Source organism: Myxocyprinus asiaticus, chromosome 27 (assembly GCF_019703515.2).
Source record: "Myxocyprinus asiaticus isolate MX2 ecotype Aquarium Trade chromosome 27, UBuf_Myxa_2, whole genome shotgun sequence".
NCBI classification, from domain to species: Eukaryota; Metazoa; Chordata; class Actinopteri; order Cypriniformes; family Catostomidae; genus Myxocyprinus; species Myxocyprinus asiaticus.
The window spans coordinates 1,025,178-1,041,299 of NC_059370.1; the positions used below are offsets into that span (position 1 = coordinate 1,025,178).

At 38.1% G+C, this 16,122-nt stretch overlaps 2 protein-coding genes across 2 annotated transcripts in view; both read right to left on the reverse strand.

Annotated features, from left to right (window-relative positions):
* LOC127418180 (uncharacterized) overlaps positions 1-15,720 on the reverse strand; it is a 446,156-nt gene extending 430,436 nt beyond the window's left edge. Inside the window, exon 1 of the mRNA XM_051658628.1 lies at positions 14,990-15,720. Coding sequence (XP_051514588.1) covers positions 14,990-15,455 — 466 coding nt within the window. The 5' untranslated portion in view covers positions 15,456-15,720. The remainder of the gene's footprint in view (positions 1-14,989) is intronic.
* sh2d1ab (SH2 domain containing 1A duplicate b) lies at positions 1,782-7,756 on the reverse strand. Its single transcript, XM_051658638.1, has 3 exons — positions 7,590-7,756; positions 7,044-7,107; positions 1,782-3,459 (listed from the first exon to the last, which is right to left on the reverse strand). The coding sequence occupies exons 1-3, from the start codon at positions 7,724-7,726 to the stop codon at positions 3,304-3,306; spliced, it is 357 nt and encodes a 118-aa protein (XP_051514598.1). The 5' UTR covers positions 7,727-7,756; the 3' UTR covers positions 1,782-3,303.
* Positions 15,721-16,122: the final 402 nt, after the last annotated feature.

A 16,122-nucleotide genomic window follows, 5' to 3' on the forward strand; every position in this document is an offset into this window, starting at 1 on the left:
AGTGTTTGTCTGTCGTAGACAATAAGGCAGACAACATCCAAGACAAAAAACATAAGAATTGTGAACAAAACAAACAAAACATTGCTATGTTGTGTCGCAGCTCGCAACGCAGCAGCCATACTCGGCGCCATCTTGAGTCCAAGTTTATGATAGTTTATAGTCTTGAAAAAAAATTTAGAACATTCTGATAATGAAATTCAGCTTTTTTTTTTTTTTTTGTCTACAGAACAGGGTAAAGCTAATTTAAGTTTGTGTAAAGAAAAGGCATATACAGGTCTAAAAATATTTTTTCGTTTGGTAATTTATTTTTTTAATTTAATGCTTTTTTCGTTTGGTAATTTATTTAATTTAATACAGGGAATTTTGATGGCATTTTTTCAAAAGTAAGCTAAACAATAATTTTATAGAATTGGGTTATATGTTAGTGTTCCAAAAAAGCACACTGAAGTTTTTTTTTTCCTAGTATTGTGTATTTATTTTTAATTTAAAACATCTTTGTGCACAGAAATGTTATGTTTTTTGTATTGTGGACTAATTCCGTGACTGCCGTCTATTATTTTGAATGGTGTGGAAAAGCAACTTTAATAAATAAATGGATGTCTACCATGATTAAATTAATCGCAAAGAGTGGCCATTAATTTGTTCTCCATGCACTTGTCTATGTGCATGATAGGAGATATTTGTGTTGGCATTCCTGGAAGTGTCATGTTTGCAGCATCGGATCTATATGCCGTTAAGATCAATCCATAATAATGTACAATAAATTGGCTTTCAAGGATGTATACCGTCGTCATGATTAACACAGGCTAACGATTGGGGTAAACTCTGTCATGTAACACTACATTTTTGCGTTAATGCCAATTTTCTCGACAAAAAGTGTTTCCAAACCAGTTTTTCGCAACATTTGAAGAATCGACATAGAGTTTATGTGCTAGAGTTAAACGGAAAAATATTATGTCGATATTTTAGCGATAATTTGCATTTCCATCAGCTATATTTTGATGCACAAAAACTAATTTAGCAAAAAATCCTTGGATGGAAACATAGTTTATGTGAAATTCTGCAGTTAATCCAGGATGGACTTCAAAGACATTAGTCAATAGTCTTACAGTAATCCAACAAAATCTTTGTTAAAACACTGGCCCTTAACAGTTTAAACCATGACTTTGCACTGCACACAAATAACTAATATTGGCATTATATTCATGCAGAGGGGAACTGGCCCCCACAGTGAGCCTGGTTTCTCCCAAGGTTATTTTTCTCCATTAACCAACATCTTATGGAGTTTTGTGTTCCTTGCAACAGTCGCCTTGCTCACTGAGGTTCTAAATACAATTATTATTTAACTATTTAATTATTTGTTTTTATACACAATTTACAGTTACACAATGATCACTCTAAGACTTTATAGATATTACAGTTTCATTTTCTGTTGAAAGATGATTTTCTGTAAAGCTGTGTGTTGTGAAAAGCGCTATATAAATACAAATGACTTGACTTATGGGCTCAGTCAGATCTGCCCTAAAAAGCTCAATAAGGCATGCTGATTGTATCCCAGACCCATGGATAATGCCAAAAACTCTTAAGGCATACCCCCACACGGATTTGTCCTCCTGCCGTACCCCACACAGCTTCTTCATGTACTCCGCATGCTGGCATTCAGGAGAACCAGATTTTTTTTTTAAATCTATCTCTGCTGGGTTCGTCTGTGTCTGAATTCTTCTGTCACAGATGTGTTGCAGAAATGAAGGACCCAAATACAGAGATGGAACTAAAATTAGCTTTATTTAACAAAGGCAAAAATACAAACAAAAACTCACAATGGAGAAAAACCAAAACCAAAACAGAACTAGTATCTAACTAGTACTCTGGAACCGACTGAGGGCTATTAAAGCCTTACCAACCGAATACAGACCATCTGATACACTTATAAACAAACAAAAGAATTCAGCAAAGGAAAAGAAACATGAGGGGGATTTAAATAAGGAGGTACATAATGAGGGACAGGTGCCGTCTGTCCACTGATGAGCTGAGCAATCACCGTTCCCATGGAAATGGCAATCGCCCACCAGCGGCACCTGAAACACATGAGGGAAAACACCAGCACACACAGACATGACACACACAGTCTGTGTCTCATTTGGAAGGCTGCATCCTCCGGAGGTCGCATTTGTTGGCCGCATACGTCATCGAGGCTGTCTCGTTTCAGAAAAGCCAGTAGGACACTTTGAATGCATCCTTCAAATGCGACCTTCTTTCACAGGAATTCGGAGGATGCATGAGGTGTATCCTTTGTGGGCACTCACAACCCACAATTATATGCTTCAACAGAAATGTCTAAAAAAAATTAAATATGATGTTCAAATGCAAGTAATGTTAATTCCCAAGTTTAAGTACCTCAGTAGATGGGTGCAAAGTATATAATATGTATAATTATATTAAAGTATTAGACTAAAAGTACACCTGTAAAATCTATTTTCTTTTCAATTTACATCATTATAACTCTCCTAAATTTGACCTCATACATTCCCTTCCAAAGGGAATTTGTTAAATTCTCACTCAAAACACTGGCACTTGTTAAAGAGTAGCGTGCTGTCATAGCAACCATGTTACATTCCGTTTCCGTTTGTCCTACGAAGGCTGTCTCATTTAAACAAGACTTGTTTAAACGAGACGGCCTTCGAAGGACGCGTCCTACCTAGCATGCAGCCTTCCAAATGAAACACAGACATGACACACAGAAAGAGGGAAGAGGGCACAGTCATGGCCAGACTGTGACATAACATTCAACTAAAAAACACATGTAACAAAATGTCTTGGAAAAAGTAACATCATGTGTTATTATATATATATATATATATATATATATATATATATATATATATATATATACAAATTCATAATTTGATTAAAAACATATAAGACAATAAAACTGATACTACAAACATTTACTCAAATTTTATTCAAATTGTATGAATTACAGTCTTACTGTAACAGGAATTAAATAATATAGCGCTTTATTAATAGTAATAACCAAAATAATCACATAGATTTAGAATTTAGATTAATAGTTCAGTCCCCATCACAGCTGTAAAGTTCTCTGTAGTATCAGAAATTATGGTTTTGAATTTTGACTAAGATCTGATTAATAAGGTTTATTCTAAATTTTTATGTAGAGTATTTTTGTTACACCTGCATTATCATTTAAAATCTTTTATGAATTTAAAGATAACATGAACAGCTACATCTATCACCTTTTATTCAATATTACATTTGTTTTGTTAAATTCACAGTAACTGTTTTTTATCTATCTTCCACAGGTGATGAGTCCCCATGGACGTAGTTCTGGACCATTACAGGGTAGAGGAGGGGAACAGCGATGCCCTGGTCCGGTTTCTCAAATGCACTTATCAAATTCTTGACTTTCCGGAATGAACGTTTATTCTGACCAGGTGCAGTCTGAAAAAAATTATAATAATAATTATAATTAAATAAAAATACTGATGACTAATATTAAATCAGCATAATCAAGAATCCGTTGAACTAGCTTAGAGAAATGTCAGTAAAATTGTTTAAACAATTTTTTGGTTAAAAAAATTGTTTTAACAATTGTTGTAAAAATCACAATCATAAGTAGTCCAGATATACTGTATGTTTATGTTTTCAGTGATGAATTGTTTAAGATGCACAAATAGAATGATGCTTGTATTGTTTTTATCGTGTCATCTCTACCAAAAGTGTAACCGCAATGTCATGCAGTCCTCGGATGCAGCTGCTGTGGAAACTGAGGTTTTACAGTCTTAAAATGAGACATTCACTTTATGAAATGGTTGTGTGTCGTTAAGGGGGTCTACCTCATACCTCACAGAGATGACAGCTGTGCTAATAGAAATCGAGATTTCTTTCTGTGAAATCTCAACCGACCCAAATGCACATATATTTACAGATACGTCCAAATTCAAAGAATAGAGAATTATGAGGGTAATGTCATTTAGACCCAGACCATAACTTATATTTGCCTTGAAAACATTAATTGTTTCAGACCTCTGAGTTATATTTACAATTGGATCTCAGAAACTTTGTCATTTGTGTGATTTGTGTGATCCCATGACTCACTACTCATATAATTAAGAGCATACTTAACTTACATTATTTGCTCAATTTAGAAAATGTAGGAAAAAAAAATATATTTTTTTAAATGGTTTTTAAAATAGTTGTTTTTCATTGGAATATTTGCCAGTTTTCATGTCCCTATTCATCACCATTACATTTTAATGTGGATGGTCATGCACAATGATAAATATAATAATAAAAAAATAAAAAAAACAACTTGGCTGATGGCCCCGTGATAAACAGAAAGTGATTCCATTGCGCTGCATGCATTGTTTCTAAGACAACCCCTATAAGCATGTGCTATTTGTCCCTTGAGCAGGAAATGATGAAACAAGGCAGAAAAACACATATTCCGCAACAATTGCAAATGCCTTGAAAATGTCACTTGAAGATTACTGAATAGTATTTTGCTATACTTTAATTGGATCTTTTTTTACGTTACCAGGCATAAATGGCACTGTTTCCTGAGATTGGCACATAAGTATTTGTTTATTTACTGTAGCAATGAAGAAAACGTCCTGGTTACTTTCATAACCTGATGGAGGGAATGAGATGGTGTGTCAATGTAGTGACAATAGGGGTCACTCTTGGGAGCCCAAACACCTCTGCTTTTTGAAAAAAGGCCAATGGGAATTGGCGAGTGGAATTTGCATGCCACTCTCCCGGACATACAGTATAAAAGGAGCTGGTATACAACCACTCATTCAGGTTTTGTGCTGAGGAGCCGAGTCAAGGTCCCGGCCATTTCAGCGGGTAGTTCAGCGTTGTGGCAGGATGTTCCCTATCTGTCACTCACTCAACGTTGTGTCGATGTAATGACACTAGGGGTCCCCATACAAAACGCCACAACTAGCTGAACTGTGTTACGTGGACTGGCAGTGCGAGACCGCTGTGTGCCTCATAGCCAGCGCAACAAGCCACCACGTAACCTCCCCCAATGCTCTTATGAGCGTCGAAAGGTCCTTCAGGAACAAGTCGACTGCCCAACAAATAGGGACAGGCTAGTCCAGTCTTTTCCTCTTTTTTCTCCCAAAAAAGAGTGGAATTTGTAAACCGACTGGGGACCATAAATGTCAACGTTGGGGGGATGTCACTCCCAAGGGGAAGACACTGCACAGACCACACCCCGCCCAGAGAAGGGGGGGTATTTTGAATGGAAACACGTCACATGGTCTTACCGAGTCTTGTCGGAAGTATGTCATATGGAGAAGTCGCATGGTAGGTCCTACCCGAGGGGGGAGGAGTTTCTACAAATATGGTGACCGGGGGCAGAGGGGTCTCTGCCCAAGGAAGAAGCAGTTTACCGACAGGGAAACTATTTAGCGGAAGATATCACATGGGGACACCTACAGGGAACCAGCACATGTGGAGCACCTACCCCAGTACAGGACCTAATTAGCACACATACTGGGCCAGCAGCGAGTTTCTCAGCAAACTCGTCTGCCACAGGGCTAAGGAAGAAAGTCATCCAGGGATCACAGCTTGTGAACACGACTGGGAGTCAAAAGAGCATGTCTTCACCTCAAGGGAGGGGAAAGGCACTATGCGCAAGTGGTACACCCGTCCCGGAACATACCTGCTCGTACCTGACAATACACGGGACGAAACCGGCTCAACCTGGAGATTGTAGAACCTCGCAAAGATGTTGGGTGTTGCCCAGCCCGCTGCTCTGCAGATGTCTGCCAAAGAGGCGTCACTGGTCAGGGCCCAGGAGGCCACTACACTCCTAGTAGAGTGGGCTCGTAACCCCACGGGGGGTGGCATGTCCTGAGTGTGATATGCCATCACGATGGCGTCAACGACACAGTGGGTGATCCTCTGTTTGGAGACAGCGCTCCCACTGTCCACCAAAGCAGACAAAGAGCTGCTCGGAGCTTCTAAAGCTCTGCGTGCGATCCAAATAGATGCGTAAAGCACGCACCAGACACAGCAACGCCAAGGCTGGGTCTGCCTCCTCCTGGGGCAGTGCTTGCAGGTTCAGCACCTGATCCCTATAAGGGGTCGTGGGAACCTTGGGTACATAGCCCGGTTGGGGTCTCAGGATCACGTGAGAGTAACCTGGACCTAAATCCAGGCACGATTCGCTGACAGAGAATGCCTGCAGGTCCCCTACCCTCTTGATGGAAGTGAGTGCAGTCAGGAGGGCAGTCTTCAAACCCGCGACCACTACATTGACATTGTCACGCTCTCGCAGTGAGAACATGACCCGTCCACGAACGCTGTCTCCGCATTGGCAGCTCCCAAGCACGTAAGATCGCGATCGTGGCCATCGGAAGCAGAGAGTTAACGACCGCAACCAGAAATTACATACAAACGGAGAGGCATCATTAAAAAGATGCTCTCCGTTAATGGCACTCTTTTAAGAAGGGTAAATATACTCTTTTAGTAGGAAGAATATACTCTTTTAGCTGCTGAAGCACCCAGGGGCATTCTCTGCACTTCACCAGTGCAAGAGGGGGAAAAGCCGCTGCAATGCGCCGTAAATCCAACAGCTTTTCGAGGTGAATGGATCGGCAGAGTAATTCAGCTCGCTGAACACAACCGCTCGGCTCCGAAGAGAAAATCTGAATGAGTGGTTGCATACCAGCTCCTTTTAAACCTGTATGTCCGGGGGAGTGCCATGCAATTCCACTCGCCAATTCCCATTGGCCTTTTTTCAAAAAGCAGAGGTGTTTGGGGCTCCCAAGAGTGACCCCTAGTGTCACTACATTGACACAACGTCGAGTGAGTGACAGATAGGGAACTATAAACATTATCATTAGGAGCAAAAACATCATTAGTGCCACAGCAGAATTTTTCAAAAGTAGACCACAACACTATAAAACTATAACAGATTTTTGTTTAATGCTTATATTTACTTTTGCGCATTAGGTTAAATTTTGTGTATATCTTCAAATGTTTCGTGTTTGCTTGTATTCAGAGCCTCTCACCTCTGCTGCCCAGGAGCCTGCTGTGTCCTGCTGAAGTCTGTATGTGTAGACAAAACTTTTACATCTGCAAAATCACACCGCAAACATGAGAAACACATCTTAAGCAAAGCCACTGCAGGACTAAGACCTGAGAGGTGCTACGGGAGTACGAAATTACTAGTATACTATAGCATAGGACCCAGCTTTTACACTTAAATACTCTGATGTTAAATCTTAAACCAATACTGGCACTTTTATGTATCTCATTGAAAAAAAACAACATTTATTTATATACATTTTAATATATTTATTACTACTTATTCAATTTAATTCCAGCCAAAATATAATTGTTTTATCATTAAATCAATTATAAAAAGATATATATATATATATATATATATATATATATATATATATATATATATATATATGTCACATCTTGACAGTAGAGCTAAATAATAAAAGACTCCTTATTTGAGAAAATACTAAAGTGTTCAGAAATAAATAATATTTAGCTATTTTTTTAATGATCTTAAAACATCAAGTGCAGCGATTTCATTAACTTACAGAACGCAGAGGCAGTACGCTCCCGGCACGCTCTCACTGTCACGAATTAAATAGCTCCCGTCTTTACCCACTTCACACAAGCGCCTCTCACACATGTCTCGGCTGATGGCCCCGTGATAAACAGAAAGTGATTCCATTGTGCTGCATGCATTGTTTCTAAGACAACCCCTATAAGCATGTGCTATTTGTCCCTTGAGCAGGAAATGATGAAACAAGGCAGAAAAACACATATTCCGCAACAATTGCAAATGCCTTGAAAATGTCACTTGAAGATTACTGAATAGTATTTTGCTATACTACTTGCCTATAGCACATAAAGCCAACTTACATCCAAACAGGGTTTAGAACATTAGTTGTATTTTGCAGATTAATGCTGTAAATATGTGTTATTCTCTTTTTGTCTGTGAAGTTAATGTTAAATTAGTTTAGATTATTGTGAAATGTAATTACAGAGCATTGTAAAAAGTATTCAAAGAGTTCTTTAAAACTTGTATTTATTGTAATATGAGTCAACAAATTACATTTCAGAAGATCTACATAATATTGTAATATTACTCTGATTTTCCTAATGTCTTTCGTTATGTGGCATATACTGTATATACACACAATCAAGGGCGTAGGTTTGGTTTGAAAGTTGGTAGGGACATATGGCAAGGATAATACTCAAAATGTTGGTATTAAGAAAATGCGTCTGGTAATATAGGCAAAATAAATGTATTACCTCATATAACAAGTCTCATTTCTGATTTCACTGCCCCACCATATTAAATATTAGCCTTAAAAAAAAAAAAAAGAATTTCTAAACAATAAACAGATTAAGAACAGTCCACTAGGGCTTCATGTTAGAAGGAAAAATGTGATATGCAAGATACACTTGGATAATATGCAGTGATATGCGATGCGATAAACCTAAGATTAATGGGTCAAAATGAAATGTTATCTTTTTCAAGATGATTTACCTCGAGAATATAATATCCAAGGGACATAAAGTGAGATTCTTTAAAATGTATTATAATGGAAATCTTATCAAAGCGTAAATTACAATTTACATGTGTAAAATGACATCACAAAATAAACAAATTATGAGGAGAATGAAACACTGACATTTTCCTCACATTCTGCTTTCCAACTCCCCTCACTCCCACATAATCTTTTCACATATTGCTTATTTTTATGTACTTACATTTTTATCTGAAAAAGAAGACCTCCTGAACAAAGTATAGGCTTTAGGCTTAGCCTACAATTAATTATTTATTTTTGTTTTATCACAAATGCCTTATTTTATTAACAAAAAAATATTTTATAATCCTGATGCTCTTCTCCAGTGTGCAAAATAAAACATTTATTGGGAGTTATGCTGTGTTCCATTCAAGTCAGATGGTGCTTTTGGAACTTGATATCTCCGACCATAAAGGCATTCCAGATGCTCGGAAGATGATGTGTATGGAAGCATCTGCATCTCGTAGAAATCGGAGTTGAAAATTTCCGCAAAAGTTTCCCAGTTTGAATTCCGACTTCAAGCGCCATTCCATTGCACTTTTCCTGGTAGGAAGTTGGAAAATCCAACTTTCCGAGTTGAATGGAACACAAAATTATACCAGCATCTTAAAATCCTGCACCTCTGACACAATCGTGTCATGCAAAACTTATGCAAAACAAAGTTTTTGACATTTTGTCAGGAAAGATTTTGTACACGAAAAGTATGCTTGTTTAAATCTACTAATTTCAAGGATTGGATGTAAAATATCAATGGAAATCTGGCTGTATAATCTCCAGAAAATGATTTTTTATCAATTTTGTCTGTGATTGGTGCACCCTGAACAGTGCTGAGAAAAGTAAATGGTGCCACGTGACAACACCGTTTATGTGCTGCTTCAGAAGAGGTAGTACAATAATTTACACATTAATAAATATATTAAGGACATTTAATAGTTGTTCAAATGAAAATATAAAAATGGTATAAAAAAAGTTTAAGTATTTTCTGTGAGGTAAAACTGCCCAAATGATGGTCGGGACATTTCCGATTTTCTGAAAGTTCTGAAAGGGACATAATCCCTACATAAAATTTCACCTGCACACAATAATAAAATAATTTCAGGTAACAGATCAGCTAAAATTATGGATAAAGCTGTAAGATATCGAAGAGTTTTGCATAATAGAACAATAGCATTGCGGCCCTGGGCTCATATAATTATCACAGGGTATGTTGAAAAGTAAAATCTTTCCTTTTTTTCCTTGAAAAAAAAAAGAAAATAAAAGCCATCAGATATGATGAGTATGAGAGATATATGAGAGTTCTGTAAATCTGGAGGCTTGACAAGTGTCTGCCACATAAACACAAGCGTGCATGCAGCTGATCAAGCACAGAATGCTGTCAGCAGAGCATCCCTGTTACCACTTTACATCCTGTCTCTGTGTGGGTGTATGTTCATGATTGTGGCTGTTTTTTTTTTTTTTTTTTTGTGCTTTGTTCATATGTTAATTGCAAATAGGTTCTGAACAACAATGCTTTCTATGTTGCTTCTAAATATTGTCCTTTCCTAAACTTTAGTAAATTGTTATTTACCAGACACATTTCTCCAAAGTGGTTTACAGTTCACTTATTACAGTTTTAGTGCCCCTGTAGTAAGCTGGCTAAGTGTCTTGCTGAAGGTCACAATGGTGATGACCCACTCCTTGATCGAACCAGCAAACACCAGTACTGCGCTGTCACCACTACACCACACCACTGCTGAAATATAAATGACTGCTGTCTGTTGCAATTTTATGTGGTCATTAAAATTACGAATGCAAAGTTATTTTTGTTTTAGTATTGCCATGCTGTACATGCAGCTGACAGAAACACTGACATTCCCAGAATGCACTGTTTATTGACAGTGAGATGATTAGATTGTATCAAAAGGATTGTTCTCTAAGAACACATACAGTTGAAGTCAGAAGTTTACATAGACCATAGCCAAATACATTTACACTCAGTTTTTCACAATTCCTAGCATTTAATCGTAGTAAACATTGCCTGTCTTAGGTCAGTTAGGATCACTATTTTCTTTTCTTTTCTTTTAATGTGAAATGTCAGAATAATAGTAGAGAGAATGATTTATTTCAGCTTTTATATCTTTCATCACATTCCCAGTGGGTCAGAAGTTTACATACACTTTGTTTGTATTTGGTAGCATTGCCTTTAAATTGTTTAACTTGGCTTCCACAAGCTTCTCACAATAATTTGCTGGGATTTTGGCCCATTCTTCCAGACAGAACTGGTGTAACTGAGTCAGCTTTGTAGGCCTCCTTGCTCGCACACGCTTTTTCAGTTTGCCCACAAATTTCCTATCAGACTGAGGTCAGGGCTTTGTGATGGCCACTCCAATACCTTGACTTTGTTGTCCTTAAGCCATTTTGCCACAACGTTGGAGGTATGCTTGGGGTCATTGTCCATTTGGAAGAAAAGTTGTGAACGTTTTTGTTGTTTCAAAGGGGGTGTGACCAAATAAATTTACAGTGATCAGATTACAGTGGGGAAAAAAAGACAGTGATCGCCACCGTCAGAAGGCGAGAGATAACGAGCGCAACCAGGAATAACACACAATCGGAAAAAAGACGTTCCGTGTGTGCGCTCTTTTAGAGAAATATATACTCTTTTAGAGGGGAAAAATGCTCTTTCAGAAAATATACTCTCTAGTTTTTCTGCCGACGAGCCCAGGGGCGTTCTCTGCAGTGCACCAGTGCAGAGGAGGGAGAAGCCGCTGAAATGCGTCGTCAGATCCAGCAGATGTGAATGAACAGTAGTATTCAGCTCAATGAAAATGACCGTTCAGCTCCGAAGAGAAAATTTGAATGAGTGGTTGCATACCAGCTCCTTTTATACCCGTATGTCCAGGGGCGTGGCATGCAAATACCACTCGCCAATTTTCATTGGCCTTTTATCAAAGACCAGAGGTGTCTCGGGCTCCCAAGAGTGACCCCTAGTGTCACTACATCGACACCAACGTCGAGTGAGTGACAGATAGGGAACTAATGGTACAGGTATATGTGTGATATGATACAGTAAATTAAACATGTCATTGCCACATTTCAGACGAAATTTTAGGGGAATAAAATATGGTGGCTACATCAATAACATCAAACCTCTTTGGTTTCTTGATCAAATTTGCAGCATAACGTTATGTTTGACGTGATAGGAACCAATGAGGTTTGATGTTATTGATGTGGCCGCCATATTTTTAGATGCCTAACTTTATTGTTATAATTTTAGAATGAGCAACAACTCATCATATCAGTTCATTAGACTGGGGAATGTTTATGAGTTTCTTTATGAGTGTGTAGCGCTTTATAATACATTTTCTGTATATTGTTATGATTTGCTTTAATTAGGTTAATTAGGCTAATTAGTCATAATCCAAGTAAATTTGTCATAATTTAACTCATAAAACATAACAGAACACAAAGCTGAGTTCTGAGCAGCTCCATGTCTGGCCGAGTAGGTGATGTTCACTTCATTGTATTTAGGTGATCACAGGTTGTAATCCTGAGGTAAAAAAAAACAAAAAAAAACGAAAGAATTTAACTCATTATATTCTTGTTTTGAAGTAAAAAGAAACATCAGGAAATAAAAAAAATGATATGGGTAAAAATTATTTAATTTTTAAAAATATAAAATATGTTTTAGGGTATGTATTTTCTATATTTGATCCAAAACAGGCATATACAACATAAATTTATTTTTTTGTTTGTTTTTTGAGTGAGTTAATAATGCATACATCAGTGGGCTAATTAGCATATGTAATTTTTCTAAACTCATCAAACTGAAAATAAATCTTCTCACATTAAGTAAATCTAGAGTCGTTTGACAACAGAGTGCAGCCCATGTCACACATCTGTGGTTGGGTGGTCTGTGGTTGACTGTGAACAGTGACAGGTGCTGGTGATGCAACAGTTCTGGAGAGCTGAGGTGGGGATGTGTTGCGTGTACCCTCAGTCTGTGCTGGAGCTGGTGAAGTTGCTGTTTGCCGGCTCGTGTCTCTGCCTCCACCCATTCAGGTTTGGACTGTGATCGCCGCGTAGGGTGAAGTTGCACTTGGTCACACGTTAAGGACTCCAGATGACACGTAAAGCTCTGTGGTTGGCGTCACATCCATGCTGTTGGCAAAGGTCATGTGGAAAAAGCCATCGGCGCTAACACAGTAAGTGTTCTGAGTGTCTCCTGTGAAAAAAATACGGTTAAACTGTGACTGCTGTGGCTGCAGAGCTCTGTGTTGACTTCCTGTAAACAGTAAAAAAAAATGTACAGTGCAAATCTCAAAAGAAACTGAGGCATATGCCAAAAAAAAAACATTTCCTGTGCTCTCTTGTTTTGGCAGGTCGAGCTCTTCACACCTTTGCAGAATCTTCCCACAGGATGATACTATTTTCCCCTCCTCATTCTCTAACTGGGGGCCCACAGGGTGCCACAAAGGGGTGGTCCAGAAAAATTATTCAAAGAAAACAAAAGTAAAGAAAAAATGTTAACATAATTTGATATTATTATGGTTTAATTCTAAAAGATCATTAAATTAATCAAAATTATTTTATTCTTTTGACAGCCTTAGTAAGGAATAAAAACACACATAAAAAAATCTGCATATATTTTCATTTATTATGAAAAAATATATACTTTTGTTTGTTAGAAATAAGGGTTGTAATTCACTTTTCTCTGTAATGTTACTTTGAAACAGTATTGTGAAAGCACTCGACAAATACATTTGAATTGTTTCACTTTAGGTTTATTCATCTTACTCTAACAGAAGAAATATACACTGTCAAATAAATAAAAAGTAAATATTTTCCAGATAAAGTTATAATAATTTATTTTAGCTTTAGTACAATAACAATACAAAAAGAGATAATTTAATTTTAAAAACTAAAAGTCTTCATAGTATCATGTTTGCTATTTTTCTCACACAAGGGTTCATCATATTTTGGGGTCCTTGGCGTCAAAATGTAAAAACTCCTACTTCAACTGGTAGAGTGTGGTGCTAATGCCAAGGTGATGGGTTTAATTATTTAAGAACACACTGATGAATACTTAGGGAATATACATACTGATAACTGTCTAGTTTGACTGAGCTTGGATATGCACAAGTAACCTAGGATAACCCATCTACCTAATGCATACACATAAATGTAAATAAAAGACAAATACATTTTATAAATATATAAACATGGTACCAACTTTAACTTGTCCTAGATGAAACACTTCTGTTAATGATATAAATTTATTGAAGAGAATAAGCATTAATCAATAATCATAACATTAATTATATGCAATAATTTACCTTTCGAAGGTATGTGATTTAATATTTATAGCAATGGGGGGAAAAAGATATAGCCATGAGACATACCCTGATGAAATGTGAAAATGACATTTGTAGAAGAATAGTTGATGGCTGTGGCACAGTTCTCAGTGTTTGAACCGTTGACTTCCATGGTGATGAATGTCCTTGTTGCCCTGGAAATGTCCTGGTTACTTTCGTAACCTCAAAAATCAAATCAAATCAAATCACATTTGTTGTCACACAGCCATATACACAAGTGCAATGGTGTGTGAAATTCTTGGGTGCAGTTCCGATCAACATAGCAGTCGTGACAGTGATGAGACATATACCAATTTACAATAACATCAAATTAACACAACACAATTTAAACATCTGTTATACATAATTACACTCAACTTAAAACATCACATTAACACAACACAATTTAAGCATCTGTTATACACATAATTACACTCAACTTAAAACATCAAATTAACACAACACAATTTAAACATCTGTTATACATAATTACACAACTTAAAACATCAAATTAACACAACACAATTTAAACATCTGTTATACACATAATTACACTCAACAATATACAAATAATAACACACTGTACAGTATACAATATGCTGTTTTTGTTTTTTTGTTTTTTTTTACTATATAGATACTATATAGATACACATTATTCAATAAAAATTAAAAATTAAAATATATATAAAAAGAGTATATATATATATATATATATAGAATGTACAGTATTGTACTGTATTGACATTCAGGCTGTCGGTTGATAGTCAGTTGTTAAGAGAGACATAATATAATAACAGTAATATAATTTATGACAGTCCGGTGTGAGATAAAAGAGTAATAAAGTGCAGGGCTGATGTATTTTGATCGTGGGAGATCAAGAGTTCAGAAGTCTGATTGCTTGGGGGAAGAAGCTGTCATGGAGTCGGCTGGTGCGGGTCCTGATGCGATACCGCCTACCTGATGGTAGCAGTGAGAACAGCCCATGGCTCGGGTGGCTGGAGTCTCTGATGATCCTCCGAGCTTTTTTCACACACCGCCTTGTATATATTTCCTGGAGGAAGGGAAGCTCACCTCCGATGATGTGTTTGGCAGTTCGCACCACCCTTTGCAGTGCTTTGCGGTTGTGGGCGGTGCTATTGCCGTACCAGGCGGAGATACAGCCAGTCAGGATGCTCTCCACAGTGCAGGTGTAGAACCGTGTGAGGATGTGGCGGTTCATTCCAAACTTCCTCAGCCGTCTCAGGAAGAAGAGGCGCTGATGAGCCTTCTTTACAACGACTTCAGTGTGGACGGACCATGTGAGTTCCTCAGTGATGTGGACACCCAGGAACTTGAAGCTGCTGACTCTCTCCACTGGTGCTCCATTGATGGTGATTGGACTGTGTTCTCTGTCTTTTCTTCTGAAGTCCACCACAAGCTCCTTTGTCTTACTGACGTTGAGGGAGAGGTTGTGCTCCTGACACCAGTGTGTCAGAGTGTGCACCTCCTCTCTGTAGGCTGTTTCATCATTGTCAGTGATCAGACCTACCACCGTCATGTCATCAGCAAACTTAATGATGGCATTGGAGTTATGTGTTGCCACACAGTCATGTGTGTACAGGGAATACAGTAGTGGGCTGAGAACACAGCCCTGTGGGGCTCCAGTGTTGAGGGTCAGTGATGAGGAGATGTTGCTGCCTATTCTAACCACCTGGCGTCTGCTTGACAGGAAGTCCAGGATCCAGCTGCACAGCGAGCTGTTTAAGCCCAGAGCCCGGAGTTTCTCATCTAGCTTGGAGGGCACTATGGTGTTGAATGCTGAGCTGTAGTCTACAAACAACTTTCTCACTTAAGTGTTCTTTTTTTCCAGGTGGGAGAGAGCAGTGTGTATTGTAGATGCAATGGCATCATCAGTGGAGCGGTTGTTGCGGTATGCAAACTGCAGCGGGTCAAGATTGAGTGGTAATACAGAGCAGATGTAATCTCTGATTAATCTCTCAAAACATTTGCTGATGATGGGGGTCAGAGCAACAGGACGCCAGTCATTTAAACACGTTATTTTTGATTGTTTTGGAACAGGCACAATGGTGGATGTTTTAAAGCATGTGGGGACTACAGACAAAGAGAGGGAAAGGTTGAAAATGTCCGTAAAAACACCAGCCAGCTGGTTCGCGCACGCTCTGATGACGCGGCCCGGAATGCCGTCTGGACCCGCGGCTTTGCGG